The sequence below is a fragment of the Gobio gobio genome (genome assembly GCF_949357685.1).
Source record: "Gobio gobio genome assembly, chromosome: 25".
Classification (NCBI taxonomy): Eukaryota; Metazoa; Chordata; class Actinopteri; order Cypriniformes; family Gobionidae; genus Gobio; species Gobio gobio.
The window spans coordinates 32,365,045-32,377,585 of NC_137121.1; the positions used below are offsets into that span (position 1 = coordinate 32,365,045).

General features: G+C 39.6%; 3 protein-coding genes across 3 annotated transcripts; all 3 read left to right on the forward strand.

Moving 5' to 3' along the window:
• Positions 1 to 4,152: 4,152 nt before the first annotated feature.
• LOC307121919 (histone H1.5-like) lies at positions 4,153 to 4,758 on the forward strand (the record flags this gene model as incomplete). Its single annotated transcript, XM_079809708.1, has 1 exon — positions 4,153 to 4,758. One exon carries the CDS (start codon positions 4,153 to 4,155, stop codon positions 4,756 to 4,758), a length of 606 nt encoding a protein of 201 aa, XP_079665834.1.
• Positions 4,759 to 5,433: 675 nt separating this feature from the next.
• On the forward strand, positions 5,434 to 5,820 carry LOC307121944 (histone H2A-like; the record flags this gene model as incomplete). The annotated part of the gene is made up of 1 exon (XM_079809733.1): positions 5,434 to 5,820. One exon carries the CDS (start codon positions 5,434 to 5,436, stop codon positions 5,818 to 5,820), a length of 387 nt encoding a protein of 128 aa, XP_079665859.1.
• A 3,519-nt stretch (positions 5,821 to 9,339) lies between these two features.
• On the forward strand, positions 9,340 to 9,750 carry LOC307121936 (histone H3.2-like; the record flags this gene model as incomplete). Its single annotated transcript, XM_079809725.1, has 1 exon — positions 9,340 to 9,750. One exon carries the CDS (start codon positions 9,340 to 9,342, stop codon positions 9,748 to 9,750), a length of 411 nt encoding a protein of 136 aa, XP_079665851.1.
• Positions 9,751 to 12,541: the final 2,791 nt, after the last annotated feature.

Sequence of the window (12,541 nt, forward strand, 5' to 3'; positions counted from 1 at the left end):
TATTGAAAGAGATGCATCTGATATGTAAACTTATTCTTTTGATTCAGATACACTCTCTTCCTAAGATGGTATGATAACTATGTAATGCATTTTGATTAAATGTGCTATGGCGTGACTTTCAATTAATTATCTGCTTTGGGGCAGGACGATATAAACAAAATCTTAAATTGATTTTTTATATCATTGTCAAATGTAAACTATACTATCACAGCTCTAAACTGCTCAATGTAGAGCAGTGGTCGGCAACAGCCAAAATTGGCCCGTCACTAATAATATCTGGTCCGCGCCCGCAGCCAGATTATTTTGAAAGCGGCTGGTTCTGAAATAGATCTGTCATGATAGTGTAACGGAGGCCAGCTAGTGAGAGCTGTGCAGGTAAATCTCAATAGTGACTAATGCTAGAGGTTGCAGCCTTTAGCCTCCTTGTTAGAGCGTCCGACTCCCATGCAGTTAGACCTGGGTTCGAGCATGGCTTCGAGTGGGCGGTGCGAACCAGAGGGATTACATCTACAACAGTTGCTCACAATCAATGTCTTTAGTGATTTTGCCTTCAAAAAAAGTACGAGAATGTTTTTGCAGCAATGTTTTATTGTGGGATGAACTGAGAGCTTTTAATTTGAAAAGTTCTGAAAGACATTCAAAAGAGTCTGTGGAATGGATCGCTAGACACGCCTCTAAAATAGCCATCATGAAATGTGTGGTATGAATGTTTGCTTATAACGCGGGGGCATCAGCACGCACACGTGACCAATAACAAATCAAATTCAGCTTCCTTTTTATTAAAAAAGACAAAAAAACCAGCAAAAAAAGGTGCCATGCTTTGTCTCGTGGTGCGTCTGATATTATATTCTTTACAAACAGCGACAACTTTGTTGCAGATGAGACACACCGGCTTTGCATTCACAAAACCAGGTAGGACCATTGTTGTCTTTCCATTCTTCTTTCTATGCCCTATTTTCGCTGTCGACTTTCCTCTTTAGACTCTTTGATAGTGCCATTTTCTCTCACCGGCTGGCTTAAATGTTAAAGGAACACTCCACTTTTTTTGAAAATAGGCTCATTTTACAAGTCCCCTAGAGTTAAATAGTTGAGTTGTACCGTTTTTGAATCCATTCAAAAGGCTCTTTGAATCTTTGTATCTGGCGGTAGCACTTTTAGCATAGTTTAGCATACATCATTGATTCTGATCAGTCCATTAGCATCTCATTCTAAAAATGACCAAAGACACTTTCAATATTTTTCCTATTTAAAACTTGACTCTTCTACAGTTACGTCGTGTGCTAAGACCAACTGAAAATTAAAAGTTGCGATTTTCTACAACTATATGGCTAGGAACTACTTTCTCATTCCTGCGTAATAGTTGCGGATCTTTGCGGCCGTACCATGGCTACCATGAAATGAGACCCGCCACCGATCACAGATTCGCTGATTCACCATGGCAACTAGAGCGGCGTACTTTTCCCCGTCGGAGGCACAAATCCTCATGGAGGCATACGAGGAGGTAAAATACATAATTAAGAAGAAAGGCAACACCGCCACAGTGATAAAGCAAAGAGAAAAAGCGTGGCAAAGTATTGCAGACCGCCTGAATGTGTAAGTAGTGCACAATTACACACTCACCGCTCCGCTGAAACATCAATTACAATCCAAATAGTTCATTCACATCTCCAAAAACGCAGTTGCACTCTGATTATGAAACAGTTGAATTTTTAATTGAAATGGACTGCAGGTATGAGTGAAATTGTGTAAAGTAACTCCATCACACTGTATAAGGCTTTGATAAATTATTATCAGTTGAAATGACCTTTGGCTTCCTGAAGGCACGCTTTCACTGCCTTCACAAATAAAGGGTCAGCCCTGTGAGGGCATGTGACACTACTGTGGCTTGTGCTGTCCTCCACAATGTGGCCTGCCTGAGGAAGGAGAGGACCCCAGAGGGCCACCAGCCATGGACTGGGACAATCCGGCAATCTTCCCTGATGACGACAGTGGTCGGCTGCTGAGGGACCAATATGTGTTGAATTATTTTTGTTAGTATGTGTGCATTCAATTTTGGTTAAATATGTCCTGGGGTGGCTGAGGAATTTGGGCCTCTTATGATGTTTGTGCTGTATACTGTGTGTAATACAAGCTTGCAGGGAGGCTATTGCATCCATTCATTCATTTGTCTGTTCAGTTGATGTGTATGGATTTGTCCTGCATTTATTTCAGTGTGCAGACATGCGGGGTGTGTTATATACAGGCCTTTGAATGTGTATTTATCCTTTTGTTGTATAAGATGCTTTGATTCTGTGCTTTCCATCTTGTAGAGTCACTGTGTGACTTCAGTTTCGAAAGGAGCTGATGGTTTACCTGCTTTTTATCCTTATTCAATAAAGGAACATAATGTTACACGTTGTGTTTTTATATTTATATGGAATGTGTATTTTATTCGACAGAGTATTAGGGCCACACTGAGGAAGAAGGAAAAAGTCTTATGAGGCTGGTTCTTTCTGCGGAAAAGATGCATATTCTTTTTACAGTCCTGATACTTATGACAATGTGATGCTGATGTGCCAAAAGATTAAGTATGTCCTTGTTTGTGAAACCATTCTGAAGAACAATTCCACGAAATGCCCCACAGCTGTCATTTTAACAACTGTCCTCCTCTAAAACAACGGGTTACAATATTATGACTTCATTCTCGAAAGTCTGTGAATTTTCTTTTTTTTCCTCTGTGGCCCTAATATTCTATCATTTTATATATAGCCTTATAGTCTATGGGAAACTGTAAATTATCTAATAGCAACATCATCTAAAAATCATCATTTATCCAAAATGATAGAAATTAATGATCACAAACGTTTAAATATTGACAGTGGATCTAGTTATATGTGATAACAATGTATAGTGGGCAGTGGAATAACTATTGGTTTCCGTTTGTGGTGACTGCTGACTGACATAAGGGATGAGATTAAATAGATTCTGGAATTTAGCCTGGTCTGGAGCAGGCTAGCTCCACAGAATAAATCTCCATGGTAATTTATACCATAACATCCAACTGCCCCCTTATTCAGCTTTAGTGCATCCGGATCACGGATAAATTGAGCCAGGATCACCAAGATATCCCGGCTTAATCCCTTATCCTAGTTTTGTGCAATAGGCCCCAGTTGATACAAATACAACAACAAATGTTGAGTTTAATGCTATTTAAACGTTTAAGTAAAGTATTGTATGAGACTTGCAAAACAGAGAGATCATAATTATTTGTTAAGTAAGTCAAAACACTGCTCTCATTTTTTTTTTTATATATATATATCTTCTGGTATAAGCCAATGTTGTTTTCCGGCCTTTCCAAGCATTCGGCACATCCATTCAGTATTTGAGTAATTTTCATTAATACAATACAATTAAAAATATTTGATCCTTAAAACGTTGTGTCGTTGATGTCCTCAAAATCTCATGCCAACCAGCCAAACAAATTTAGTTTATGAATAAAATAACCCATTGTTCAGTTTTAAGAGCAGAAATATATAAATTCAAGCACATCAATGTCCAAAATATGAAGTTTTAGGCTGAAACGTTTCTCAGTTTTGGTGCAGGGTAAAAGAGAGATGGTGTGTTTGGTTTTACGTGTGAGGCACAAAATATCGTGTGCTTCAAGCTGCCCAGAACAGCAGCTGTGTGAAAGCCTCCTCACGCCCTCACTGATGCGGATTTCATTAAAGTCTCCTTCAGACTGTTTGCTGAACACACAGAGGATGCGTTTGGGCTTTTAGCAACTTTTATACTTATACTTATACTTAAAATATCCATCAAATGTACACGCGGCTTTTCACCGTGGCTGATGCTCGCCTTGGGTTTGATCTGATGGAGGCAAAATAAACATTTCCTCTTCGCGTGTTTTAGTCTCTAATGAAAGCTCAGAACCTCTGCTTTGTGTTCACTTTGTTTTGACTGTGACGAGATATTTTACCGCTTCAGTTTTGCCAGAAATATAAGAAAAGAAAACACACGCGCGAGGGGCTCGTGGACGCGCACAGACACCGAGCGGGCAAGTTGAGTCTATAAGGTTCTCATGTGTGCTATTTACGAGCAGCGCCGCGCGAGCGCCATTCATTCATTGTTGAAATCAGAACAGCTTTGAAATACTCTAAATCCGATCAGTGAGAGATGGCAGAAACCGCTCCAGCACCGGCCAAAGCGCCCAAGAAGAAGTCCGCTGCGAAAGCCAAGAAAGCAGGTCCAGGCGTCGGTGAGCTCATCGTCAAAACTGTGTCCGCTTCGAAGGAGAGGAGCGGCGTGTCCCTCGCCGCCCTGAAGAAAGCTCTCGCCGCCAGCGGCTACGACGTGGAGAAGAACAACTCCCGCGTCAAGATCGCCATCAAGAGCCTGGTGACTAAAGGCACCCTGGTGCAGGTCAAAGGGACCGGCGCCTCTGGCTCATTCAAGCTCAACAAGCAGCAAGCCGAGACCAAGAAGAAACCAGCCAAGAAAGCGGCTCCTAAAGCGAAGAAGCCCGCGGCCAAGAAACCCGCCGCTGCAAAGAAGCCCAAGAGCGCCGCGGCAAAGAAGCCCGCCGCCAAGAAATCGCCCAAGAAGGCCAAGAAACCCGCCGCCACAGCCGCTAAGAAGACGACGAAGAGCCCCAAGAAGGCAAAGAAGCCAGCAGCCGCTAAGAAAGCAGCCAAGAGCCCCAAGAAAGCCAAGGCGGCTAAACCCAAGACGGCAAAGCCTAAAGCCGCCAAGCCTAAAAAGGCAGCTCCCAAAAAGAAATAAACGTCCACTATTTTTTACTCAACGGCTCTTTTAAGAGCCAACCACTAACTCTGAATTAAGAGCAAAACTCGTGATTTTTAATAATTTAATTATGAAAAGAAATAGTCAAGATGTGACTTTTGACCTCAACTCATGCAATCTGACCAACCAATGTAAAATGCTTAATTTTATATCTAAAGTAAGTAGCAAGTCTTGAATCACTCAAGTTCAACAAACCATTTATATACATTAGAAATGTATTAAAAATGGCCCATAAGCTTATGAGGGTTCAGGCAGTGATCACAGTACAAACAGAATAAACACACACACACCAAACCCCAAAAACATTGATATTAAAGTAAATTATTTGAAGTCTGTTTAAATGTTTTACATATTAACTGTGCACATAAAAACACATAGTTATATGAATATTTAGGAATTTATTTCCTTTAACATCTGTAATGCATTTATATGAATTTTCTATCACAAATATTTCAATAGTTTCATTACTTCTCTCTTAATAGTCACTCGTCCCTGGGGGTTGGGCTTTGGAGGGAAGTTCAGTGATTGGTTGAAATCTTCTCAGATTCTAAACCAATGAGCGACTGGCACTTTCCTTTAAATATATTGTGTGGAGGCGCGGATTCACATTCCGTTAACTTCGACTGTTAAGGTTGTTTTAACTGATTAATTAAAATGAGCGGCAGAGGTAAAACCGGTGGTAAAGCCAGAGCGAAGGCTAAGACTCGCTCCTCCAGGGCTGGACTGCAGTTCCCCGTCGGCCGTGTTCACAGGCTTCTCCGCAAAGGCAACTACGCTCAGCGCGTCGGTGCCGGTGCTCCTGTTTATCTTGCGGCTGTGCTCGAGTATCTCACCGCTGAGATCCTGGAGTTGGCTGGAAACGCCGCTCGGGACAACAAGAAGACCCGCATCATCCCCCGTCACCTGCAGCTGGCGGTGCGCAACGACGAGGAGCTGAACAAACTTCTGGGCGGAGTGACCATCGCTCAGGGCGGCGTGCTGCCCAACATCCAGGCCGTGCTGCTGCCCAAGAAGACGGAGAAGCCCGCCAAATCCAAATAAACCTATTCAATATTGTTATTAAAACCCAAAGGCTCTTTTAAGAGCCACCCATTTTATCTCATAAAGGGCACGTTGTTTGTTAATATTCAATGGAACCAAGGCTTAGATTGATAAGAAAATTAATCATCAAAACAATCGTTTGAACGTTTGCTTCTTATGAACATGTAGTAATATAACCGCAGAAACAAAGTTGTTTCCGCGGGTCTTTATTTGACCATCTGCAATTTAAGGCCTTAAAGTTTTAAATTGGAGCAGAAAGTCTTAAATTCTATATCATGGATTACTCAAATTTTGGATGAATAAATCAAAATACTGGATCAGTGGCTACACTTAAAGAGCGAGTTCACACAGAAATTAAGATTCTGTCATTTACTCGCCCTAATGTGAATAAATAGTTCACCCAAAAACATAAAAGAGAATTTGGTAAAAAAAAAAAATAAAACCTCATAGGGCCCTAATATATTTTTTGTTCAACTTTTATTAAATAGGTTTAAAAAAACGTTTCATGATTTCAATGAATTAGACTTGCCTTTTGACTAATAACATTTAATCTAACCATTAAAACTATATATATATATATATATATATATATATATATATATAAAAATGTATTTCAAATGTATTTCTAAATTTAATTGCATGCATTGCAAAAAAAAAACTAACAAAAACAACACCACATATACACTTAAATCAAGATACATTTACTGAGATGCAAAATGAAGAAATTTATTCTTGTTTTCTGAGAAACTAAACAAGAGAACAAAATTAAGTGATTTCATGTTTAAAACCAGAACAAATATCTGTCAATGGGGATGAGCATTACTTATTTGAATAAAATTTGTCGAATTTGTTTTAATCATAAAATCACTTTTACAAGATTTCTTATCTTGTCATTTTGCTTCTCTAGTAAATGGATCTTGATTTAAGAATCTTTTAGATATTTTCATTGGAAAACAAAACACAACTACTGCAAAAGAACATTACTTTGTGTAGTGTGATCATAAAGTTCAGTAAAAGTTATTTCCATATTCTAGTGTTTGGGAGAAAAGCTTATTTTGTAAAATTAATCAAAAAGTAATGGAGATCTGGGGCCCGTTTCAGAAAGGAGGTTAAGTGAAAACTCTGAGTAGGTTAACCCTGAAATAAGGGAAACTCTGGGTTTTCTGTTTCAGAATGGGAGGTATGTCAAACCCGAGAAAGCAGGGTAAGTCAAGCCCGTTTCTGAAAGAGAGGTAACTTATACTCAGAGTCAGTTACCAGGGTAACTTACTCTGTGAACCTAACCTGGTCAGAAGCAGGTTTTCTTTGGTAAACCCAGAGTTTCTTTCGTTCTCCTCCCCCTTTTCAAAGCACCAGCAGTGTTTAAATACTTTATTCATTCATTCAAACGCCACAAATGCTTTTCTTACTGAGTATTTTGGTCGTATTTCAAGTATAAATATAAAAAAAATTATAAATTTAATCTAAATCTAAAGTAAGCAAGGTTTACTTAAAACAAATTACATTTTCTGCCACTTGACAAAAATACAAAGTAAGAAAAGCATTCTTTGCAGGAACATTCATTGCTCATATTTTCATCATGAGGACACTGTCAAACTGACAAAAATGGCATGTCCTTTTATACAGGATCCTGACGTTCACTTGATAATCCTCTAGAAGTAACCTAATAATTCGAATTTCCTTTAGGATTTCCAGTGGTTGGACGCATTTATGACACTCATATACCCATCATCACACTTTCTGAAAACGGATTATTGTATGGAATGGAAGGATGCTGCCAGATGGTAGTACAAGATATATGGCATAACCACCACCACAGCTGTTAAATACATTTATTTACATTTTTATAGTCATCTTTATTTCCTACAAATACTTTATTCTTTTTCCTGTTGGGTGTTAATATTCTTCCTCCATCTCGTCTTCATCTGTCAGTGGTGCTGGTGTTTGGCTGGCCTGAGTAGAAGTCAATAATGTTATTACCCTGATTAATAAATGTAACCGGTGGGATCAGAGAACATTTCATTATGTGAAAAGAGCATAGACCCTTTTCACATTTCTGGGTTTCAGAAGCTGAAGTCGTCATAGTTGGGTTAACTCTTATAGCGGTGAATGAGAGAATACATTAAATATATATTTCTGTGTCTCCATTTGCTCAAATAGCAAAAGAAAAACTCCACAATAGTGATTTCACAACTTTCAAAAAGATGGAAAAATTAAAGTGAGATTGATAACTCCAGTGAAAAGAGAGAAAGATGTTAATTTTAACTATCACTCCCATAGACGCTGTATTAGAAACACTCTCACAGCAGCGGTAACTTGATTTTTGTAATTTGATGCAAAAGTAATATAATACAAAGTATTAGTGTTATAAATGTACATACATAAAAAAATAATAATACAAAAAACGTTGCAGGATTTACGATATTGATGACCATTAAAACACGTCATCACAGTCTGTGAAAAGGGTCTATGTGGGAAAAGCTGCTGCACATTGGACACTGAATGATATTTATTTAATATGTCAAATGTTTGTAAAGTCATTAAACCAACACCCATGATCATTTTATGCTTAAAGCTTTTCCTGATTGAATTATGTTTTTTTAATTTATTTTTTTAGCTGCTGCCACATTCTTTGTTTGCCTTTTGGATACCATGAAAATTAAACTTAATTAAAATAATTAAGAATTAAACTTGTGTATTGACCCAGAGGTATGCAAAAGTCTTTTTGTTGGGTGCTGTTGCCATGGTGAATCGTAATTTCGGAGCTCCATTGATCGTGGCTTTTCATAGTTGGAATGCATGAGCTTAACTCAGAGTCAGTCTACTCAGAGTTGATTGAACTACCTCAATTCAGCTGCTCTGAAACCCAAAACTCAGAGTTTCCCATCTCAGAGTAAGTCAACTCAGAGTTCAGGTTTAAACTCAGAGTTGGTTGAACCTCCTTTCTGAAACAGGCCCCTGTTGAAGTGTTGCTAATACAGCTCGTGTGCTTCATATCCATTTACATTTACATTAAGAGAACATATTGACGAACAATTTATGTTCCCTTCAATTTATTCCTTCAATTTTCTTTAATCTTAAATGTACCTTCATAAAACCTGCAGAAACCCTGACAAAGTGTGCACGCTCATGGACATCCTGAAACGTGTTTGCTTGATAGAGATCATTCTTTGGGTCGTGTCTTGTTTGATTGCAGTGATTGTTTGATTTTAGAACAAATAAATACAATAATGTAAGTATAAAGTCTGTGGGTCTGTTCCACTGTTTGAAGAGCAAAGTAGTGATAGTGTTCAAAAGAGAACAAAGCGCTTTGAGCGGGAAACCCTCCACTTGTTTGAAAAGAGGAAACGCGCAATCATTGGCTAGCAGTCATAAGCGCACGTCTCATATCAGCCAATCACAAGCCTCTGTACTCTCGACACTATGAGCTCACGCTGGTTCAACGCTTTAAAGGCAGGCGTGTAACATAAAAGCAGCATTTCCAGCGCCCTGCAGGACAGAGAGAAGTGAACTACAGCAATGGCAAGAACCAAGCAGACCGCTCGTAAATCCACCGGTGGCAAAGCCCCGAGGAAGCAGCTCGCTACTAAAGCCGCCCGTAAGAGCGCTCCGGCAACCGGCGGCGTCAAGAAACCTCATCGCTACAGGCCCGGGACCGTGGCTCTGCGAGAGATCCGCCGTTATCAGAAGTCCACCGAGCTGCTGATCCGCAAACTGCCCTTCCAGCGTCTGGTGAGAGAAATCGCTCAGGACTTCAAGACGGATCTGCGCTTCCAGAGCTCCGCCGTCATGGCCCTGCAGGAGTCCAGCGAGGCTTATTTGGTCGGTCTGTTTGAGGACACCAACCTGTGCGCCATCCACGCCAAGAGAGTCACCATCATGCCCAAAGACATTCAGCTGGCCCGCCGCATCCGCGGAGAGCGCGCCTAAACCCGCATCTGCATCAGCCGCTACAAACCCCAAAGGCTCTTTTAAGAGCCACCAAAACGGCACTGAATGAGACCATTTCCATTTAATTCAATTCAATTCAATTCAAATTTATTTGTATAGCGCTTTTCACAATACACATTGTTTCAAAGCAGCTTCACAGAAAGTGCATTTCATAAATGTACATTGAAAAATGTTAGAAAAGAGAATGTTAAAGAAAAAATGTTAGGATAAGTTAATCAATCATGTATTATTTTAGGCCATAACAACGCTGGCGTTGAGTCGTCTCTTCACAGGCGTCGAGTCGTCTCATCACAGGTGTCGGGGCATCTGAAGTCTCCATCAGAGGCTGGATACAAACTGGAGCTGACGAACTAGTTACCTCGGGACTAGTGTCCCGAGATAACAACAGAACACTTAAACAACATTTAAACACTTAATATGAGTAGAAAGTTATCATTAACACTTTCTGGGTCTTCATTCTCTAAATCATAGGTTACGTTTACTATAGAATATGGAGGGTAACAAATATGGAAATATCATTTTTTTTGTTTACTAAATTATGTAATATTTTACACAGATTCTTATACATTAATGAATATTTCCATAGACAGGTTAGTGCATAATAACACACACACACACACACACACACACACACACACACACACACACACACACACACACACACACACACACACACACACACACACACACACACACACACACACACACACACACACACACACACACACACACACACACACACACACACACACACACACACACACACACACACACACACACACACACACACACACACACACACACACACACACACATACATACATTATATATATATATATATATATAATCAACCCTATGGCAATAATTCATTTCTATTCATTTCCTCTTTATTCAGAGAAATAATAAATCACACTAGGATTTAAAAGGGCAGGCCTTAATGTAGCCAATGATGTGCTGTGTTTTAGTCAAAACTGTCCCACTGTCACCCTCACACTGAAGACACCTGTTGATGAAGTGCTCCAGAAATTGCTCTAATAACCTAATTTCTAAACATCTCTCCTGAAGAGTTTTTTTTTTTTTTTGCAGCATCTCTGGAAACTAAATGAGATTTGTATGCACAAATCTACTTTGTCTAATATAGTTTTACTGTAAATTGAGAAAATATCAATGTTTCCATTTGGCAACGCTGTGCCACAGTGGAATTGCAGTAATGTATTTCCTCATTGGGATTTTTTTATAGATAGTAGCATCAATAATATATTGGTATTATTTACAGTTTCAAAATAAATGGGGATACCCATGCTAAACCTAACGATCTGCTAGGGATATTTGAATACATTTGAACATCCACAGTATTATTCTAAAAGGTGATCAAATTAAACATCTTCCAGCTGATTCAATCTTAGATTACCTGTTTGTCAAAAACATGGCTTCATAAAAACTCCATATCTTCTGCCTTATACAGGTAATCTCAATAAATTAGAATGTCGTGGAAAAGTTAATTTATTTCAGTAATTCAACTTGAAAGATGGAACTAATATATTATATCGACTCTTTGCATGCAAAGTGAGATATTTCAAGCCTTTATTTTTGTTATAATTTTGATGATTATGGCTTACAGTTTATGAAAACCCCAAATTCAAAATCTCTGATAATTACATGAAATAAAAATAAAAAAAGATTTTAAATCCAGAAATATCTGCCTTCTGAAAAGTATAATCATGCATATACTCAGTAGTTGGTTTGGGCCCTTTTTGCATGAATTACTACCTCAATGCGAGCGTGGCATGGATGGTCTCAGTCTGTGGCACTGCTGAGGTGTTATGAAGACCAGGATGCTTCAATAGCGGCCTTCAGCTCTTCCGCATTGTTCGACCTCATGCCTCTCATCTTTCTCTTGGCAATGCCAGGTCAGGCGAGTTTGCTGGCCAATCAAGCACAGAAATCCCATGGTCATTGAACCAGGTTTTGGTACTTTTTGGCAGTGTGTGCAGGTTCCAAGTCCTGCTGGAAAATGAAGTCTGCATCTCCATAAAGCGTGTCTGCTGAAGGAAGCATGAAGTTCTCTAAAATGTCCTGGTAGACTGGTGCGTTGACTCTGGACTTAATAAATCACAGTGGACCAACACCAGCCGATGACCCCAAACCAACACAGACTGTGGAAAATTCACACTGGACTTCAAGCATCTTGGATTGTGTGCCTCTCTATTCTTCCTCCAGACTCTGGGATATTGGTTTCCAAATGAGATGCAAAATTTGCTCTCATCAGAAGAGAGGACTGGACCACTGAGCAACAGACCAGTTCTTTATTTCTTTAGCCCAGGAAAGATGCTTCTGACGACATTTGAAGCCCATGTCCAGGATCCGTCTGTGTGTAATGGCTCTTGATGCAGTAACTGAAGCCTCAGTCCACTCCTTGTGAAGCTCCCCCACACATTTAATTGGCCTTTTCCTGACAATCATCTCCAGGTTGCGGTCATCACTGCTGCTTGTGCACCTTTTTCTTACATACTTTTCACTTCCACTTAACTTTATATTAATGTGCTTTGATACAGCACTTTGAGAACATCCAACTTCTTTTGCAATTACCTTTGGAGGCTTTTCCTCCTTGTGCAAGGTGTCAATGATGGTTTTCTGCACAGCTGTCAGGTCAGCAGTCTCTTCCCCATGATTGTGAATTACTGAACCAGACTGAGAGAGCATTTAAAGGCTCAGTAACCCTTTGCAGATGTTAGCTGATTAGAGTGTGACACTTTGAGCCTACAATACT